General features: G+C 37.6%; 1 protein-coding gene across 2 annotated transcripts in view; it reads right to left on the reverse strand.

The window, feature by feature from the left end:
- Nucleotides 1–285: 285 nt before the first annotated feature.
- Nucleotides 286–22,635, reverse strand: part of LHX9 (LIM homeobox 9) — a 51,090-nt gene continuing 28,740 nt past the window's right edge. Inside the window, exons 4-5 of one of the 2 annotated variants that reach the window (XM_078643978.1) lie at nt 9,773–9,969; nt 286–1,441 (exon numbers count right to left, since the gene is read on the reverse strand). In XM_078643978.1, coding sequence (XP_078500104.1) covers nt 1,385–1,441; nt 9,773–9,969 — 254 coding nt within the window. In that variant the 3' untranslated portion in view covers nt 286–1,384. Of the gene's footprint in view, nt 1,442–5,931; nt 8,415–9,772; nt 9,970–22,635 lie in introns of those variants that run through there. The other variant, XM_078643969.1, reaches the window with a different exon arrangement.

The raw sequence follows: 22,635 nt of genomic DNA on the forward strand, positions 1-22,635 counted from the left end.
ATTCATATAGGAACATTAGAAAATTAGTTTCCTCAATATCATTGGATAGTCAAAACAGAACTAATTAAAAACATTCAACATACTAAAATTGCAGGTCCATGTCATTCAAATATTTAATGCTCTTCATCAATATTCATAAATGTTACATAGGTACATATGATTCCTTTCGATACAATATAAATGTACTGCTACTGCTAGTATTTTCTGGGAAGTGTTCTATGTTAATGCCTTTAACATATGCTTTGGAGATTTAGCTAAATATGAGTATATTGTTTATTTTAAAAAAAAAATCAACAAGACGACAATGTTTGAATTCTAATTATAAAAGAATTGATACTCTTAATATTACACATTTTTAAATCTTCCATTTACTTTATTGTGCAATAATAAAATCCTTTTTCCGGATAGCTTATTTTTCTCTTTTTCATCATCTTTGCTCTTTGCATAGTGAGCAGCACGAAAGCTCATCAAGGAGCCAAAATGTGCATGTTGTTATACTCAAATGATGTTACATTTTACAAACATGCTTTCACGTGACAAGTTTCTGGTACATGTCAGTTTTACACATAAAGATTAAATTTAGATAAAATTAGAAAAAGTGAACAATATCATTGGTACACCCTGCAGCAAGGTTACCAAGGCATGTTCAGTATTTTAGTTTATGTATATTTCAAATATGTTTTGACACTGTTTTCAACAAGCCTAAAACAGCATGACTAGCAGATGAAGTCAGAAGCTGTGTTTGCATAAAGGTAGCAGAATTTCTTTACATGGAAAACAAGTGTTTATTAGTGAAAACGATTTATTTTACACAAAACACAAGGGTATTTCTTCATACAGAAATGCACACGATACATAACAGATGTAAAATTGCATGCAGACTTTTCATAATTTTAAAAAGTAACAGGCAGAAACAATATTTTCTATTTACTGGTTAAGGCCCTACTTCCATTATGAAAGAAAGTTGTCCTCTGAATTTACAAAAATGCTCTTTAACCAATATAACTAGTACACATTTGCAAGCAGAGGCAATGAAAATATGTGGGCATTTTTACAAGTGGTTTTGTTGGGCAAATGTAACTTATTTCAATATTTACTTTTATTTAACAAGGGAAGGGTAAATAAATGCCAGGTTGCTCTGGGTTTTACATAACTTGTCTTTTTTCTAAAAAAGTTTGGTAACACACAATTTCAATTCCATTTCGATTATTCAGATACCAGAAGGAACGTTGCTTGTTAACATTCAGGAAATGCCATTCTGAGTCTTTTTCTATTTTCTATTTTGGCTGGATAGAATTAAAAATGGATGCTTAGCATAACCTAATAATGTCTTTGTCTTCAGTGCAGTGGTTTTCCGATCAAACTTTCCCCGTCTTTTAATACTTTAGGGAATTTTCAAACGCCGGGATGTGTGGCTGTAATGACCCAAGATTTGTTCTCCCTGAAAGAAATCATAGTGACAATTTATTAAACTACAGAGCAACCTGGCTTTTAGGGGTCTGCAATTTCTATTTTGCCTTACATGTATTCATCTACACCCTGTACATCTACTGGTAATTAATGATTCTATGAATATTTAATGGTGAGGTCAATTGTCATGCAATTACTTCACAGTATCTGCTAAGATATGTGTTTTAGGGGCTGCAAGACCAAAAGGAAAATCAATTGCATATTATTGTTAAATATGTATATAATTATATTTAAACAAATTGTGAAGACATCAAAACATGTTTCTGTGCATGTATACATATTTGTGTATATTTGTGCATGTAAATGCATACATACATTCACATAAATAAGGATTTATGTAGATGTGTGTGTGTTTACATACACATATATAGACACATAGATCTATCTCACGATAACTTTCATCACCATTCATTCACATTCTTTTAATCATTCAAGCAACAAAGGTGTGTTGAGCTATAAATAAATACTAGCAGAAAGTAAAACTCCTTCAAATCAAAATGATTTATTCACACAAATTGAATAGGATATATCACAATTGTTTGGTCCATAAATATTTAGGGGCATTAGTTTCTATACAATGCATCTCAATAAACAAAGAAATTGGACAAATTTGCTAGACAACTTACTGTACTCTAAACACAAAGCTCAATATATAAGATTAGGGAGTTTTCCACAATACTGGAAAGAGTGCACAGCTGCTTTCTATGACATGGTTGTCCCCTCTAACATGGTACACCAGAAGTAGATTTTTTCCGAAAAAAAGAGGTAAAACAGTACAAAACTATTGAGGTGTCAAAAAGAGTGTATCAAACAATTAAGTTAACAAATAACACATACATCCTGATTTTCACAAAGAAACCCCAAGTTATATCATAAGGCACATAATAGAACTGAGTCATATTTAATTAGTCTACTTAATAAAGTAGGTTCATAATATTGTACTGTTCTGTCAAAGAACAATGTTTACCTTTCAATATTCTTTACCTGTAAAAGTGTATTCAAAGGATATCAGCATTAATACATTTGCTTCTATACTGGCCAGTGGTAAATGTCCATTAGGCAAGTAAAATAAGATCTATCAATGTTTTCAGTAAAGAAAGGTTTTCACTTGGCAATAACACATATTCCATGTTTTTTAGTCTGCTATTTTAATATGTAGGTGTCAAAATCCCCTGAGCAAAAGTTGCAAAGATGAACTTGGATATTTGAAGTACACTGATAACGTGTAACTAAATATGCATACAAATGGTCATCAGTCTAGGGTGACCAGCAATGTGGTTCATATTGGCAAGTGTGTGATGTTTACATGATCAGGAAGTGTATCACTCATGTAAGGAGGGAAAGGACAACCTGTGGACAGCAGCAGTTTAGCTTGTTATAAACCTTTGGCTGAAAAAATTATTTTGGGAAATCATGCAAAGTGCTAACAAACTACCATTATTTGCTTCCGCTGTAGTGCTCATGGAATTGATTTAGACTTATAACATACACTAGGTGGACAGAACTGAGGAGTAGGTGTTACCCACTTCTCTCCAGTGTCCCAGAAAAAGGAAGAGTTTTCAAATCTAATGAGATGATTGTTTTGTTCAGGTAAATGTAATTTAAACAAAATGGACATTCACCACTGCCCAGCTGCACGTGCAATAAAATAAATAAATAAAACAGTGCTGTTAAAAAGTAAAAAATTATTATTTATCAGCATCCACCAGGCGTCTGAGTTTGAATAGTGTTTTTTCAGATGTCAGAACATATGCAATAGTGCTTTAAAACTCAAATCGTTTAATTTCCTTAGAGAGGCCATGACTTTGGATACATACTTTAGACATATGGTGGTATATTAATAATGGATTGCTCTTTCTAATTATGTGTCTTTTGGATGTTATATATGACTCTACTCTGTTAGTCTGTAACTTTGTTTTGCATATTAAGTTTCTGGCTACCATAAATACAGTAGCCTATGCATGCAAATTGCAAATATAATATTACCTCTACAGACAAGGTTTTTGGCCGCATGATAGGAAAGTATCTCTCAAAGTGTACAAATTGGAGTGAGATGTTTCAATGTGTAAAGGTCTCCATGCTAAAGGTTTTTCTTGTAATGATCAGTCTTATATTCTTATACTAAAAAGGTAAACATCAGGGGGATTTTTTTATCACCATTAATTATCTTAACACTGCTCTCTCTCTCTCTCATTTACAGATCTCATATTTGTATGGTGTCTAAAATATATGTTAATACTGCAAAATGTCTTACATAGTACATCCACATAGGTGAAATACAGCTTTAAATGCGTATGGCAGCTTCTAAGTGTTTTGTGCACACATGTATGCAACAGTGAATTTTGTCTAGAGAATGCATATTGATTGACCATGAAATATGAATCTACAAAACCAGTAAGGGATTTCAGGTGACATGTTGCTAAATAAGGCGCTGAGGGCCAGATGTAGGAGCCAAAATACCGGTCGGTAACGGCCGATTTTGGCATTTACCGACCGGTATTTAGGATTTGGCATGTAGGGGGCATGTCATTTACAGAATCGGTAAATTTACCGATTCGGTAAATATACAGAATCGGTAAAATACCGAATCTGTAAATTTACCGATTCTGTAAATGAGATGTAGGTAGCACTTCAGAAAGTGCCACAGGCCCTTAAGAGTCGGTATTTTACCACCCAATCCTATTGGGTGGTAAAATACCGAATACAGGTGTGCATGCACATCCGTGCATGCACACCTGTGCAAGGTGACACACAGACATGCCCTTAGGGCATGTATGTGTGCCACATGTTAGACGTGCCTGTATTTGGGGTGCTAGAGGGTGTCAAAGTGACACCCCCTGCACCCTTGCAGAAATCGGTATTTACCGAATCGGTAAATACCGATTCGGTATTGCCCATTGATTCCTATGGGCTGCAAGGCCCATAGGAATCAATGGGCAATACCGAATCGGTATTTACTGATTCGTTAAATACCGATTTTTACAGATTCGGTAATTCCCCAAAATATTTTTCCTACATCTCCCTTCTTCTAATTTACCGATTCATAAATACCGAATCGGTAAAATTCGGTATTTATGAGTCGGTAAATTGAAGTTACCTACATCTAGCCCTGAAAGTCATAGCTGTTTGTATATGTTAGCAGAGCCATAAGAGGATATTGTAGGATATTGTGGGTTTGTGGAAGTGTGCCTTTTGTGTAATTGTGTATTTTATGTTTAATTTTTTACGCTGTCCTTTGGTTATGTATGTGCAATTCACAGAAAGTATGCTATTCCTGTAAATTATTTCCCAAAGTTCAGTAGTGCGGGTGGGGTCACAACTCACAAGAGAACAGACCTGGGGAGATATGCAGTCTGAATCCTCATGAAAAATCATTGAACATAAAAACTCTGCCTTACAACTCACACATACTCTTTACTACACCAAGACATTAAAGAGATAGTGATTGAACTTATGTACTAGGAAAATATTTTTAAAGTATCAAGAACTTTCTTTAAGGTCTCAAGTGACCCTAAAGGCAAACAAGTAAGAATTAAAGGAACAGGAGTTTGGTTTCAAGCATGGCCTGTTCATGTGACATGAAAACATAAATGTCTCCATGTCCTATTGTGTGTGTGTGACCTTAACTCCTGCTCTCAAAAGCAATTTGTTAACCATGGCATCTACATTCTAAAACAGACTAGGGATAGACATTACTACACAGAGATATGAATATGAGGTAATTTTTCATGAGACTTATGCAGAATTAAATTGCCTCAGTTATAGGTCATATAAGCATGCACGTCAAACAGTTATTTGTGCCAGTGCATAGTACTGATTTTTGGACCAGGTACTCCAATTGCAAGGTGAGTTTTTTCAGCTTTTTCTTAGCTGAAACGGGTGGCTGATCATAATTAAGGCTCACTGCCTGTCAGTGCCTCCATCCCAAATGACATTTGATTGCCATCTGTCTCCTCTTTCTTCATCCCTATTCAATTTTTAGCCATTCATGTTTACAACTGCCTGGTTAAAACTTTGGTTCAAAACACAGCTATGTCACCTTTCATCCCACATTCAAAAAAGGTGTTTCAGTGGTCTCGCTGTTCAGTACACCTCATCTTACGACTGACATCTGATAATGCCCATAGCACCATAGTACATTAATTTGAATTATCATATCTGTTCTTCCTTGTGCCATCAGGTATGATTGGATAGGCCTGGCTGTTTTTTGGTGCTTCACTGTGATTGAAAATCATACAAATTTCCTTCACAGTGTTTGGCTGTAGAAGTGGGGGAAATACATGTTATGAACTATGCATGATGCATACATGAATAAACGCTTTGGGGACACAGTGCTGAGCTCAATATATTTAACCTACAAGGTAGAAGAAATATAATGTATGAGAGATGTTTTTGTGTTAGAAACAATAAAATAAAACAGACTAACGCTTCTATTATGAAATGCTGCAGCCAATGCAGAATGGCTGCATACCACCTGGTGTGCAAGTTTCTATCGCACACCAGTAATACCAATTTGGGTGGGCATGCTCTGCATCAGTGCAAAAATGCAATATATAAATACAGGAGACATATCCGCATAGGCTCCTGCCCCATGCCCTATTTCCTGGCAACCAATGTATGCAAGAGAACAATTTTAGACAAAGATGGAATACACTACACCTGACCACCCCATTGTTTTATTAAATTGAGATTTTCAATGGGGCAAGCAGCAGATGGCTGTCATTTGTGGTGTGCTACAGTGCCCAGTGTGACAGTGTGTACTGGTGTACAGAACGAGGACACAAAATATGTAATAAGACACTTGGCACAAAGTTGCAACAGATGTAGTGCAAATTGCACTTTGCTCAAACAAGTAATTAGTTGGGCTTGGATGGCAAGCTAAAATTTGATGTACAAATGGAGATGGAAAGCTAAAATTGCTACAACAATTCAGTCTGAGTATACATTTATGTCGTGCATGTTTTTGTACTGTTCTGTACTATTGAGACCCAGATATTAAATTCTTGAGAGAGAGGGGGAGCATATGCATCAGATTATATTTGTTTTTCTTGGCTTGTAAATGATTTTCTCCGTTTTTCTCTATTCTGTCATTCTTACCTTTGGTGTTTTAGAAATATATGTAATTCTGCCTCTTGGCTACATTACCCATTAGTCCATGTGTTGGTACTTGATGAATAAATACACCTAAATAAATGTATTCCAGAGGTGTGGTGACAAATACACAGACGAGCTCATAGAGCTACTCCACATATTCATCAGTTAGCATTAAGAGAACATATGGCACATTTGTGTAAATATTGATTTTGCCAGCATACTACAAATGGTCTAGTTAAATTAATTTGAAACATTATCTGAATAACATGTTTTATTGAGATCGATGTAACCATATTGATTGCTGTAGAATATTCGTTCCTTCGAACTAAGCTCTGGCTAAAGTTATGTTTCATTGGCAAAGCATCAATTAAAATAATCTAAAAATGTAAAGAAAATGTACTCCAACAGAGTTCAAAGGAGCTATAACCATTTAGTGTTTGAAAATCTTTACACAATTAATTCAGATTGGATAAGATTCTAACCAGAGGATGACATTATGGGGCATGGTACAATAAATAATATCTCACTGATTTAACTTGAAAAGTAAATATACATAAAACATTTTTAATATACCATTCAGAGACACAAAAAAGATAACATTTAAAAATGGGAAAAATTCCAAACCCCATGAATATGTTAAAAGATTTTCTCTAACACCATGTTTTTTTCTTTTGTACAAAAGTAAAAAAAATAAAGAATATATTAGAACTATGTTTGCTCATATGTAAAACAAAATGTCTGATACAATCTTATGTAGCATCCAAAGCAAATTCAGAATAGCAATGAATAAACATCACTAACCATGTTTCCTAAACATCTTATTAAATTATATTTTGCTTATTTCCACGTTCTCTGAAAAAATATATTTTATAGAAAAAATATATTCGGTACTAGAGACTATGCCTAATTTAAGGCTTTTTCCCATTACAAAATAAATACTATTAACGAGAGAATGAAAAATCAATTAAATCATTTTTAGTCTGTAGAAAAGAAATAGTCAATTATAAACTGCATTTTGTTCTGCGTCTAGACTATCTGGAACAAATGCTGCCTGGAGAAATAGCCAAATGTTAAAAGCCAAGTTAGTATAATTTCTTCCTAATTTCTGATATGTACAACCAACAAAAGAAAAACATGATACATTCATGATTATTACTAATGATAGAAGTAAAATGACCACATAATGAGCATTATGAGCATTAAATTGATGTATAATGATTACATATCCAGTTTGTGAGTAATAGAGTTCCATTTCTCGTTGGAAAGTATCTTAGTTAAGTAGAATAGTCATGGATTTAAACTTGAATTTTCAAAACTCTGGAAATAAGGAACATACAATTTTAAGAGGCACTTAGTAGGATAATTTATGTATATTGATAACCAATCAATCAGTAATCTAATGGATTACTAAATTCAATATGATCCTAGAACAATTTATAGACAATATGTGTTTATTTATAGCATAGACATTTTACTTGCAAACTCATTTGCCAAGTGGCTGCAGATGCTACAAACCAAGCTGATTCCAAAATAGGTTGAGGTGGAAAAAGTCTTGTGAATTGTTATTAAAATAGAAAAAAGATCAGTTAGAAAAGGTTCGTTAAGGTAGTTTGTGAGGGGCTCCCAGATTCATGGCTGTCCAAGTGAGGGGTCACTGACGTCACTACAGTGATAGTGGGATTGGTCAAGTCTGTTAAAGTGGTTGCAGTGCCGGGTGGTGGAGGAGACAGAGCGCCGCTGTCTGATGAGGCTGGGGGCGGAAGTGACGTACCATCAGCTTTATCAACACCCCCATTCTCCTGTCGCAAAAGATTCCTTCTGAATTTGGCTCGTGCGTTTTGAAACCAAACCTGCAAACCAATCCCAATTTGTGATTTCTTTACCGAGTTTTTGTTTGGATGTAAAACTGGCAAATCATTTCAGTAACACTACAGTGCCATTGCTACTTTGGTAGTTTTGTTAAATTCATGGGCTAGTCAAATCACTATTTCATCAAATTAATTCATGGATATTGACTCTACACTAGAATTTCTTATGGATTGCATTAGAGAGATAGAAGAAAGACTACAACTGCAAGTTCTCATGACTCTCTCTGAGCTGACATCAACACAGTGGCCATCTTGACAAAAGTGAGATTATTCCTTTGAATCAATTAGGAAGGCATTGCAGTTAATCAACAAGTATTAGCATCATCCAAAATAATTATTTATTCAAACACCCTCTTTTCTTAGAAACAGTGGCAATTGAGTTGTCTGTAAACACATTAAATATGCAAGTCTTTCATTTTTCAAATTGGATTCCTCACAGTTGCTACTAAGGAACAACTACAACACTTTTAAGATGGCCACCATGTTTAACATTCCTAAGAAGCCATAGCTGCCAAATGTCCTTGTTTCATATATGCAATCTACAGCCAGGCCTTGCTTTTCAGCCCACAGCAGTTTACATGCTGGGAAAAGTAGGCCTACAACTAAAATGAGAATAGCAATGCTACTAGACACGTAATGTAAAGTGCTTTTGGCTAAAAGGCCAGGATATGGCACAGCGTCACTTGATCTCATAGAGAGTGATTTGTTAGTTAGTCCTCTTTATAAAAGTATTTATTAGACGACCAGATTTGCCAAAAAGTGAATCTAGGGCTTAACAACATTTCTTAGTCTATACATCGCCATGGCATTTAGGCAACATTCTATTTCATGTTTCAAACAGGCAATTCTATTCTCAAATATACATATATGATCTGCCAAGAGTGCATGGCTGAATTCACTGTTGACATAGATCAGGTTACATATTAACAATTGAACTTGGTATAAGGTGCACCAAATGATAACTGATTAATATAATTTTGCTAACCTCCCAGATTTACATTTAATATGAAGAAAAATTCCCATGTGAAAATAAAATGCAACTGTGCCATATATTTTCTTTGTTCCACTCTCAAAATTAATTATGCACTAGCTAATTAAATGTAATATAATGTATTTGTTCCCCTTGGTAAACATTTTTACATTGGCAGCTATGCTCTACCGGCAAGTCTATGATGTTTTACCATGCAATTAATACATGCATTCATACTACATGTCCTTTCAAGTATATCCTGCTACCAGGACTGCACTATGTAACATGAATTAGACTTGCAGAGCCTCAGAGCTAAAAACAGAGTATATTATTAATTAATACATCACAGGAAATGCTAAATGGTGCTCACCTGCAGAACCCTCTTTGTTAATCCTGTTTTTTGGGCAAGCTGTTTCAAATCCTTTGCATCAGGATTGTGATTGATGGCAAAGTAAGACTTCATGGTGCGGAGCTGGTGGTGCTTGAATGACGTGCGCATTCGCTTCGTCTTTTGGGAGGGAGGGTAGGACTGGTCTCTGTCCAGGTCTGTATCATTCTCATTACAACCTGCATCAAAAAGTCAACAATTATTTATCTGCAACAATGCATGCCACTGTCTAATCCATACAAATGAATGATCAATTGCCAAATGTGGGATATCAGTATGACATGTGACTCTGCATTCACTTTCCTTTGCCCTGTCTCACATGACATTGTTTACAATACCACATGGATTCCATTTGTCTTGTGTTTGCAGAGTAGGATTACTATTATGATCATTAATTATGTTGGATTATAGCATTACCTATTTGCCATTTGTTTTTAAATCTTCTTATTCATGTTAAAGATGATGTACAAATGATAGACAACTCATATGGTCAATTCAAATTTGGGAACCATGATTAGCCCCTCAAGAAAAATATCAATCTTATACTATTAGTAGATTCAATGAGATAGATAGATATAATAGTAGTACGAGTCATTTTACATGTAGTATTCAAAACTGTAACACTAGTAATGCCAGATCTAATGAATCTGAGGATTCTCAATAGTAAAAGTAATATAATTTAGTAGTTACAGTAGAAGCACCTGTTAAACATAGCATCACTACTTATAGGGGTCACAATAGCCCTAGCACTAAAAGATCTAGCTATAGCAATGCTATTAGTGGTAGCAATAATACTAATTCTAGTACTGATATTAGTCCTAGCTTAGTGCCTGTAGTAGTCATAATTACACTTATATTAGCCATATGAGGGCTTGGCAAAATAATGATATGGATACCAGAACCAGTGATAGCTATAGTAATTGTATTAATGTCAGTGTTGGTAATTACAATATTGTAGTAAAACTATTTTTACCATTAACAGTGCTGCTAAACAAGGGCCAAATTCTCTAACCTTTGGCACAAAGTAGCACAACAACCAAAGTTGCTGCCCTGTGTCACATCAAAGGGGAAGAGAAAACAGCACTATATCTACTAAGATATGATGCTGCATTTGTCCCTTCCACCTGCAGTCTTGCACTTTTGGCAGCATACACACGCTTGCATAATGCTGCAAGGGTGTGTGCACTCTGGCAGGCATAGGTTTTGTACTGGAAGGATATGTTCTGACATAATTTAATACTTTACCCACTCTGAATGTGTCCTGTAGAGTGCAGCACACGTGCAAACGTCGAAAGGTTTTGTGAAAAGAAAATGTTTTCAAACCTCTTGCTTGCCTCAAGAAGGCGAAAATTTTTGGTGAAATCCTGTCAAACTTTTTTATCAGATAAGGCTTTCCGTCAAAACCTATGGATGATTGCATAGGAATGCCCATGTACTACCCATGGAACACTTCCTTGATGCAAATCAGTGCAAAGTAGTGAGTAGTGCTACTTTGCATCACTTTAGGATACTTTCCAATGGAAATTGGGATTTGTGTTGGAAAGCAAATCCCAAGACAACACTTTGCACTGAGGTTGCGTTCCTTTTGCAATGCAAACCTGGTGCAAAGTGTTTGTAAATGCCCTCCTGAATGACTGATTGTAGTAATTATAACACTGACAGATTATAACAAATGAGAACACTGACAGTAATTATAACACTGACACTAAAACGCTAACAGAATGTAGAAGCTGATGTTCTCAAGGTGCAAATCCTTGGTGTATGGTAAGTGTGGAAGACTTTGAGGGACAGTATACCATGAACATAATTAATTAACATTAATACTAATGCATAACCTCGAGAGATTTTACTTTTGATAGGAAATATCTCTTGGATAGGGCCTTTATCGATCATATGCAGGGCTGGATAAAAGATTTTTTTTTCAGAACAACAGACACTCCACGATACGCGGAGTAGTATGGGATGCATTCAAAGCCTGCTTTAGAGGCGAAACATTGAGCTTTAGACTCTATAAATAGAAACAGGCCAGACTGGCAATGCAGGAGCTATACAACAAACTTAAAGGAGCAGAAGAGAATTTTGCTGGTGGGATAGGGGCTGGTAGCAATAATATTATAGAGCTGCAAGCCAGTCTGGCTAGAAGCAAAGCTAAAATAAATTCAGTATGGAGTAAAGAAATTGCATTAAAATTTCAGACTTTAAAAAAAAGAATGCTATGAATACGGGGAGGCCATAGGGCGATGCTTAGCCCAGAAGCTACGTTCGAAGGAAGCGGGACAAAGAATTACCGGAATACAGAATGCTATGGGGACATAGTACATGACCCACATGAGATTATGCGGGTTTTCTTCGATTCTTATAAAGAACTCTGTTCAGGACAGGAAACGGGGCAATATCTTTGGCTCTAGGACTCCCATGCTCCCATTAATACTAATGCATAACCTCGAGAGATTTTACTTTTGATAGGAAATATCTCTTGGATAGGGCCTTTATCGATCATATGCAGGGCTGGATAAAAGATTTTTTTTTCAGAACAACAGACACTCCACGATACGCGGAGTAGTATGGGATGCATTCAAAGCCTGCTTTAGAGGCGAAACATTGAGCTTTAGACTCTATAAATAGAAACAGGCCAGACTGGCAATGCAGGAGCTATACAACAAACTTAAAGGAGCAGAAGAGAATTTTGCCGGTGGGATAGGGGCTGGTAGCAATAATATTATAGAGCTGCAAGCCAGTCTGGCTAGAAGCAAAGCTAAAATAAATTCAGTATGGAGTAAAGAAATTGCATTAAAATTTCAGACTTTAAAAAAAAGAATGCTATGAATACGGGGAGGCCATAGGGCGATGCTTAGCCCAGAAGCTACGTTCGAAGGAAGCGGGACAAAGAATTACCGGAATACAGAATGCTATGGGGACATAGTACATGACCCACATGAGATTATGCGGGTTTTCTTCGATTCTTATAAAGAACTCTGTTCAGGACAGGAAACGGGGCAATATCTTTGGCTCTAGGACTCCCATGCTCATTGTGGGAATTACTGGATAGGGAGGAGGCTGATAGCTTGGATAGCCCTATAACTATTGAGGAATTAGAGCAAGCGATAAACAGCTTAGCGACTGGAAAAGCCGTAGGCCCACACAAACTCCCACTAGAAATGTATAAAACCTTTTTTCAAGATCTTAAGACCAATATGCTTGTGACTTTTCAAGCAGCACGAGCAGGGGAGGCACTGCTTTCCTGGGATGAGTCCGGCATTATTATTTTTAAAATGAAAGATAAACCATCAGATCTACCAGGGTCTTACCGCCCGATCTCATTGGCCAACCGCAATGGTAAAATTTATGCTAAGATTCTTGCCAATCGGTTGGTGAAGGTTCCCTCCCCCCTAGTCTCTCCAAGATAAAACAGTTTCATTCCTGGAAGGGGGACCGTGAATTATATCAATAGAGTAGTGACTTTACTTGACATTGCTCATGTAGAAGCTAGGGACTTGGGATTGATTTTTCTCGATGCTGAAAAAGCATTCGATCGTGTGGCGTGGGACTTCCTTTGGGGAGTCTTACATCGAATGGGGTTTGGCCGGGGATTTATTCAGGTGAATCGGGTTCTATATTGATCACCCACAGCTAAAATATATTCAATGGGGTGTTTCTCTGAGGCAATTCATATCTCCAGAGGTACACGACAAGGATGTCCTTGCTCCACTCTTTTGTTTGCGCTTTACATTACCCTTTTATAAATATGTTAGAGCGGAGCTCCCAAATGATACCCTTTAAGGTACATCAGGATTGTTTTTGTGTTTTGACGTATGCCGATGATATCGTGATTATAACAGCAAATTTTGTCTCGGCGTTACCTGAAAACAAACAACTGGCACAGGAGTTTGGCGCAGTTTCATGTTACAAACTTAAGGCATCAAAAACTCAGATCCTATGTACGATTCAAAGGTTGAATAATGACCCTAGAATAGTCACAGAAGTCACATACTTGGGTATTAAGATCCGGACCTGCCTAACAGATTTAGTTACGGTTAATTGGGGGATATTATAGGTAAAGTGAAACTATCACTTGAGAGATGGGAGAGCCTGCATCTTTCTTTGGTTGGCAGATCTAATGTTCTTAAGATGAACATATTGCCCAGGGTTATGTACTTCTTTAGAGCTGTCCCATTGGAAATATCTCAAGGAGAACTCCAATATTTACAGTCATTGTGTGCTAGATATATGTGGGCTCCTGGGAAACCACGCAGAGCCACCCCTTTTATGACTCTGCCTCGAGAGGGAGGTGCATGGTCGATTCCTGACTTCGCGTTATATTACTATGCATGCATTCTATCAAATATACGCATTTTACTGACGGGAGAGGAAGTTAATAACCTAGCTGAGGGTCCGTCAATCTATCAGATGGTTTTGGGCTCAGAGGTTAATAACTGTTTATTTAGGAGGATTGACAGTAGCTACTATAAAAGAACCTGTTTCAAGATATTGGGAGCCATTTTTAAAGTTTGGAATATTGTTCGTAAAACCGCACAGATACCTGGGATATCTGTATATACACCCACTGCAGCTGTGGGATTATTGCCTTAGATCTTCAGGGATTATGTGGCAGCTAACTGGAGATCGAAGGGAATAATCCAAATTGGGGATTTCTATCAACCTGGAGGAGTCCGCCTGTCTTTCTCATGCTTGGCGGATAAATATCATTTAACTAAAACCCAATTCTTCACATTTCTACAAATAAGGGATTTTTTAGGTAAACACCCAATCACTAGGACATCGTATGAGATTGTAGAATCTGTCAGACGTCAGGAAAGGATTGGTTCTTTGTATAAAATACTGCCAGCAGCACGATTAGATGATTTGGAGAAGTATAACTCTAAATGGGGAGATTGGCTGGGGGATCGATCGATCGATCTCCTTGGAGAAATCGATAGATATAGCAGGGGAGGTACTTTTGGCAGCTAATTTAAAATCCCAACATTATAAAACTTTATTTAATCTCTATCACACCCCTGCGAAGATGGCAAAAATGATGGGAAATGCTTTCGTATGGGGCAGACAACGCTGATATCATTCACATATTTTATTAGTGCTCCACTTTGACTCCTTTGATAGGATGCATGGAAAAGTTCTTAGCTGAAGTTACTGGAATATCTGTAAGAATATCAGCCTCTATGATGCTGTTAGGGATATGTGGGAGTCTATGTCAAGGGATGCCAATGTACACATTTCGCTATTTGATTTTTATTGCCACAGCAGTAGCACAAATATCTATAGCATCCTTCTGGCTACAACATGAGGTTCTATCTTTTGAAATGTGACAGGCTAAGTTATATAACACTTTTAATATGGAATTTAGTTTGTACTCTTTGAAAAGGCCCAGGAAACAAAAAAAAATTATTTTGGTTTGGGGGGCAATGATTGATTATATGGTGGACTGATACCAATGGGTAACTAAGGGAAGGAGTTGTAAAATGCTTGTGTCATATAGCTTAGCTATTCTCAAGGTCCGGCACTTTGGGTTGCACCAATTGTATATATGATGGATTTATATTAATGGTTATACAGGAAAATGAATTGAATTAGTACTGTGTTAAATCATGAATATATGTTTAAATGTATTTTATTTACTGTGGATTTTTGATAAATAAAAAAAAATACTAATGAAATAAATATAACACCGATTATAAATATTGATTCATGTATCTACTGTGCTGTTTCAATACGGTCTGGAAGAAATTATTTTACCAGACCCTCAAAATGTTAAAAAGGATGAAAAGTATGTGTTACAAAGTCTGTCATTTACTTTCATTAAAACAGCACTGCAAAAGTACTTAAAACTTTTCATTGTAAAAGCATTAAAGTGTGATTTGACAGGGTGGTGCAAACGTCTATTCTGGCGTATGTTCCTAACTTGCTGTTTCTGGATCCTGAATGTTTGTGAGCTTGTAGACTGTTTTTAGTACTATTTCATGCTAGATTTAATGCCACTTAGTTGCATTCAAATAAGGAATAGCCATTTTGTCACACCTTCAGAGGTTCTCTTGTTTTATAAAATTACTTTTGATTGTCCTGAAATATGTATACTGGTGTTGTTTGCTGCCTCTTGTTCAAGAACTCTTTTTTCTATGACTAGTATCCTTATGAATTTGGTTCTTATGAAAGGATTTTTTGCTATCTTGGCTGAAAGGCTGCTGTTAGTCAAAGAACTTTAGTTGTTAAGCTGCTGTAAGGCAAAGACTTCAATTTTCTTATTTCCTGTTTTATATGTTCCCACTTTAAATGTATGCACATTTCAAATATATGCAAATTATTATACATTAGTGGGTCTGGATTTCCTAGGATCTCCTCTACATTTAACTTTATGGGCCTTATCACAAGTCTGGCAGTCCATGGACCACCAGACTCGCGGGGTGTGGTGGTGGCGGTCCAGCCACCGACTCACGGGTGGTCTGTCCGCCATGTTATAAGTTTGGCGGTAGGACCGCCATTTGACAACTGCAACCGCCAGGGAACCGTGTTCCCTGGTGGTGGCACAGCGGTCAAGGTGTTAGAATACGCTGGCAGTGCTGCTGCTGCCAGCATGTCATGCATATTGTGATTTTCCCAGACACCAGCCTTACATTGTGGTCTACACCACCATGTAAAAGCTGGTGGTGGGGAAATAAGGGGGCCCTACAGGCCCCGCCTTATGTAATGCAGGTAGGTGCATGCAGGGTGGAGCATGTTGTGTGCAAGCATCCCCCCAGTTCCAGCACGGCATGGTCTTAACAGTCCATGCCTTGCTGGAATGCGCTGTGGCAGTACCTCGGCAGGGCAGTATTAAAGGCTCATTGAGCCTTTTTACTGCACTGCTTCGGGACCGCTACGCTGCCCGGCAACCAGACAATAATTTGTATCATAATCTGGTGGGCGGGCAACGTACAGGCTTGGTGGTGAGGGAGCGGGGCGGTGGTGAACCACCTCGCTCCCACACCGTCAAACTTGTAAGAAAGCCCTATACCACACTTTATTGAGCATTATGCCTCAAAAGAAAATGTACCATTAAAAGTAGAACTCGTTTTGGCATTTCTTTTTGTTATTTCAGTTGATATACACCTTGAAGACATTATTGTATTCTCTTTTTTTCTTTTCTGGTTTTCTTTTCTTTTTTCTATAGTGGTGCATGTTTACACATATCTGAGCTGACATAGCTATCACTATTGGGTCCAGTAGAAGCAATAGAAAAGGTTGGATGCTCCTTGCTTAACTGTCAAATTAAATTCTTTCATTATTTTGTTCAAGTGATATGAGTGGTTCTCTCCTTGCCCACAACATTTCAAGGAACATATTGAAAACAAGGACTTTTTTTGCCCTTTTTTGTCCACAATAATATACATGATTTTATTCTTGATTTCATAAATGATGTCACTTTGAGTTTGTTAAGTGTTATTTCATCAGAGATGTCATGAACATTTCCTTTCCTTTAACGTTTTATTATGGGAACCTTAACATTAGTGCTTTGATTTGATTTTAATACGTATTATCTTTTCTGACATTGATTATTTTTTGTGTTTGAGTTCTTATGTTTTTTTGTACCAATCCAGCAAACAGTCACAGCAGACTCAACTGGTTTTCATACATTATTGTGAGACTGGTCTACCAAGCAGAGCGTTGCCTTCAGTAACTAAAGTCCATGTTGTGCATGCAGTCCACTAAATAAGGACCCTGACAGCAATCTGTGCTTGTCAGACTGGTGCCCCAAAAGACAGACATTAACTGGATGATAGCTCCATCTACGCTTTTTCAGAGAACAGTCGGAAACATGGGCAGAAGCTGCATTCTGGGGGCTGACACTCTTGTTCTTTACGCTTGTTAAACAAATTTGGACCACAACAGTGATAATATCTCATCCTTATATTGGTTAGCTAAAATAAAGCATTTGTAAGATTGAACCATGAACCACAGATAGTCAATGTGTGCTTAAAATGCCCCCATACATTTTTCAGATTCATTTTCATTTTCAAAATTCTAATTTTTTTATTCTGCAGCTTCAAACATAAAGATATTTTAGTACAGCCCATTCACAGAAAAAATGCATATTAAATATTATTCTATATTTGTTAAAACTGCATTTTGTTTTACCGATACCTACATTTAAGAAGTAATTAACATTTTACAGGGTACTATACTTTTTTTAATTAATGCTGTTTTATCTCGGTTTTCAAAAAAGAATGTTTTGAACTTCTATATATTGCTTGTTTGGTGGACTGGTCAAACTAGCCCATGTCAGAGCCTGCGGCCGCTCGTATGTACAGTGTTATTATAGAAGTCCAAATAAGCAAAGCATAGCCATTTGTGGCTATTGTCTTTGTTGCCAGACCTAAATAGGAAGCTCAAACCTAAACTTGTTTCAGATGTTGTCTGAATTCCTCGAACCAGATCACCAAATGTACCTAAATCATAGACGTTTCAGAAAATGTGCTATTTACCAGACTCTGACTTTTTTTAGAATAGTGAGCCAAAGATAGAGAACACTTACTATAGAATATCTCAGACTGCCCACTAAACATAGATCATGGCTGTAGTTTGTTGACTGGGAATGGCTTTGAAACTTAGAGCATGGGCATAAAATGCCAGAGTCCACATCTGCCTGAGCCATTTGCAAGCACATAACCAGGGCCACTGGAATTAAGCGTTTGGCCGCCGTGTTGTCTGCATATTTATACATTTGCTGCATTTGCCACCTAATTCATCATCTGCTGCATATTCTGCAAATTTTAACAAAAACGCATTTTGTTTCTAGCTCAAAAGGTTCAAAAGTTTTTTAAAATGCATCCACATTTGTTGCCGCGCAGTGAATAACTTTCTGCAAAGATTGAAGGGCCACCTTTCTGTTGCTTATCGCTGTATTTGCGTGCTAAACTAGTACAGTGTTAACAAGCACACAAATTACAAAATAACGAAGTAGTACAATCACAAATTGTGCCATATTATGCAGCATAGTTTGCCTTCTTTTGCTGCATAATTTACTCAACCCTGCCACATAATTTGAGCCTCCCCGGCGGCATAATTTCAGTGGCCCTGTACATAACATCTGAAGCAACAAAGACCTTGGATCAATGTCAGCATGAACAGAAATTAAATCGTATGAATTCTTTAAAAGTTTAAATACACCAGTGTAAGTAAGAAGTGGTATGATTATAAGCCATAATGGCTTGAGTAACACGCAGTTATTTTTTTTGTTTACTGAATTAAAAAATAACTGTTGTTGTGCTCATCTCTAAATTAGACAGATGATAGTGCCACTATGTAGCAGACTGTCATAAGTGCTGGTGTTGCCAATTAAGTGCTGGTGCCGAGCACCGGAAACCACTGGCTCAAATTAAGCACTGCATAGGTTAATGCCTACCCATTGTTATATTTAATGAGTCTTTGACTGATTGACATATATTTGTAATCTACAGAAGTATATTACATGCATAGTGCTTGATATTCACTAATATTAATGGCTTACTCCTCTTTCCATAAACTATGAATGTGTGCATGGTATGCAATAGCAAACAGTACGCATGCAGCTCCTTGCGCCACTAGTGCGTCACTTTTTGTGACATACCGGTGGCGGAACCTGCTGCCCCATATTTACAAGGACACATGAAGCCACCCTGCATGGTTTTTCAAGTCTTTGTGAATATGGACCCAGTAAAAGCAATACTTTGCGTGAAAGGGTTGTGCCATGGGTATTGCGTTGGGTGTTCCCATGCAACACCCATGGCTTCTGCCGCATTTCCAGACTACAATGCAGCACATAAAAACACATCATCACAAAAAAATAACACAGCACGTGATGCCACAACACATTGCAACAAAACAAATACGGACAAACATTACTGTTACATTTTACCACCTTCGCAAATCTGGTTTCATAATTAAGTGGTAACAGGTGTTTCCAGTAATCACTGTCTTGCTTACCACCAAAAAGGGCGGGGGTCCCGAAGCCAGCATTAGGATGTGCCCGCCACAGTGGCGGGCACATCCTGCATTTGTAGCATTGTGGCGGGCGGTGCTCTCAGCACCGCCCGCCGCAATGCTAGAAATGCATTTCTGCATTTGCATTAACAAAGCGGCAGGCACCGCGCGGTGTCTGCCGCTTTGTTAATGCAAATGAAGGGGGGTACCACAGGTACCCTCCCATGTGCAATACCCTCCCCTCCTTCACTCTGGGGGCCCGCAGGGGGCCCCCAGAGTGAAGACCGCATGCCCGATGCCGCCACGGAAAGGTATCACCCTCAGCCCATCGTAATATGTCTGGCGGTGTCTGCTTGACACCGCCACCATATGAATCATTTTCCGCCCCGGCCGCAATGCGACCGGGGCGGAGAAGTGGCGGGCGGTGTTTTGCTCCGCCGTGGTCCCCCTCGCCATTCTAATATGGCGGGGGGGGAATACAGGGAAGGATGGCGGGCGGATTGCCCCCGCCAGGCTGGCGGTGGCTACCGCCAGCCTGGTAGAGCAATCCGCCCGCCATCCTAATGGACCCCTATTTTGTAGAAAAAATATCTTCAAGTAAAAACAATTAAAACGCAAGGTAAGATGTGCTATACAGTTTAAAATTAGAGTTAATATTAGTGAATGTCAATTATTTTGGGGGTGGAGTGAAGTGCAGTCACAGGTTTTACGGCTCCAACCAGACTTGTCCGTAGACCAGTATCGCCTTGCGTATTATGTTCAGGTTATCCGAACTTGTTGCGAGGTAGTTTGCTAAAGTGCAGGTGAACTATCCTTAATGTCATCAAAGCAAAGGCCTCTTCCCATCTGCAGAACATCTTAAATCGTCCAAGCATTGTGTTTGTTATATCAAATTTTTGGTGTTTTGGGCATTTTTTGTTCGGCCACCATAGGAATTTTACCAGTCTGCAGTTCAGTTGTGTGTTCTCCGGGTTTAAGCAGGCCAGCACTGCTTGCCTCCTGTTGCGGGTGCCTATCTGCTTAAGAGGTTCTTTTAGGAGCTGCTGCCGTTCTTGATGCAGTTCCCTGCATGAGCAGATTAGGTGTAAAATATCTCCTTGCCTGATGTTACACAGCCTACAGGTGTCTTGTGCCGTTTTCCTTAGCCATGGTGGAAGATGCTGAGCACCTGGAAGAATCCCCAATATATGCCTTAAAATAAATTTTTGTGGCTTTGGGGTATCCCTGATTTAAAAAAAGTGTGTAAGGCAAGTGATTTGTAGGAGTTCCGGGTCATCCAGGCATGAGATCTGTTTGAGAAGCTTGCCTTGTCCTCCACCAAGGAAATTTGTTTTATGCATTTCCAGACAATTTGTTTTAAAGTTTTCTAAATTATATGAATACACATTTAAAAAATCCAAAAACAATTATGTTGTGATGAGTTTTTTTGACCAGCTACAATATCAACAAATTACAAATGTTATCCTTTTAATTTGCAGAAGATAGGAATAAGATCGCATCCCTAGTGGGCCTGAGTCACAAAGTCCATTGTCTTAAAGTTATAAATTTGCCTCTGAAGAATTAAGCCCACATTCAGATGAAATTTCTCAGTGTGCCAGAGTTCACAGAAGATTCCCATTGTACTTTTCCATGATAATAATACATTTTCAGGTGTACTCAAATGTTTTAGATTGATAAATGCGCATTTTTGATCAGGGAAAAATTCACCATATGTAAAAGTGAAGGAAATGTCATTTCAATAAATGTAACTTGTTTCCCTCCACTGAAAAAATCTTTTTCCCCAATGAGAAGCCTTTCTTTCTATTTCTAGTTTGGCAAAGTTTTAATAACCATCTTTAACAGGAGCAAACACTGGCAAACTACACACTTTTAATACATTTTACTACCTGTTCTTCAGAGGACTTAACCAAATTCTAACTCTAAAATGTAAATCTATGAATCCAATAATTCAGTTTACCATTCCAAATTCGTTGCATTGGGATGCAACATCTGATACTGCACAAGAAACTCTGACGAGTATTCAAAGTAGATCCACGAAGACTACATCACCCGATTTCCAGGATCACTTCTCTTGCTCTACTTTTCATACAGGCAATGCATAGTGGCAACTTAATAATGTCTTCAAGTTTCAACTGACAGGAATCAGAATTTAACTAATCATATTTGGCCTACACTGGCCAATCTCCAGCAGGTAGGCAATGAAAAGGAAGCAGTCTGGAAGGCTAGACTAATGATGTTAGAACAGAGGAACTTTATGCAGTCAACTAGCTTGTGAATAATCCATGTGTTTTTGATAGGCAAAGTGCGACAAAGTTGTCATTTCAGACAGCAAAATACTGGTGGCTCCCTTTCAGCAAAGTGCCAACATTACAGGTTCTTCCCTCCCTTTGCAGTATGTTCATCTCTTCCACTGAATACTTTAGACTGCATTACTTATGAAAAAGATATATGTTATGTTTGTAAACTTTAACAGCTTGTGTACTTCGTTTATTTTACAGTTAAGTCCTTCATAAGAGACCGGCTAGACGTGTGGTTATTTTGTATTTTTTGTGCTTTGTATACCATGTGTAGGCCACTTGGATCTTTATAGAACTAACAAACAGATAATCAAGCAAGGGCGAAACAAACACTATTCGTATAATTGCATCATGACACCTATTGAAACATTTTTTGAGAAAGTCATTCAAGGTGTTGAGGCTTGAAACTATTTTAAATGAGGCAATTTTGCATTACAGTTAACCTTATAATAGTAGAATTTAATTCACATCAAACAACTCATAAAATATGTAGAACTACCAGCCAATTTTATAGGATAATACATTACATGATCTCCGTTATTCACTTACATATATTATATCTCCTGAATGAAAAAAGTAGCACATTTTGTAATATAG

This window comes from Lissotriton helveticus, chromosome 1_1 (genome assembly GCF_964261635.1).
Source record: "Lissotriton helveticus chromosome 1_1, aLisHel1.1, whole genome shotgun sequence".
NCBI classification, from domain to species: domain Eukaryota; kingdom Metazoa; phylum Chordata; class Amphibia; order Caudata; family Salamandridae; genus Lissotriton; species Lissotriton helveticus.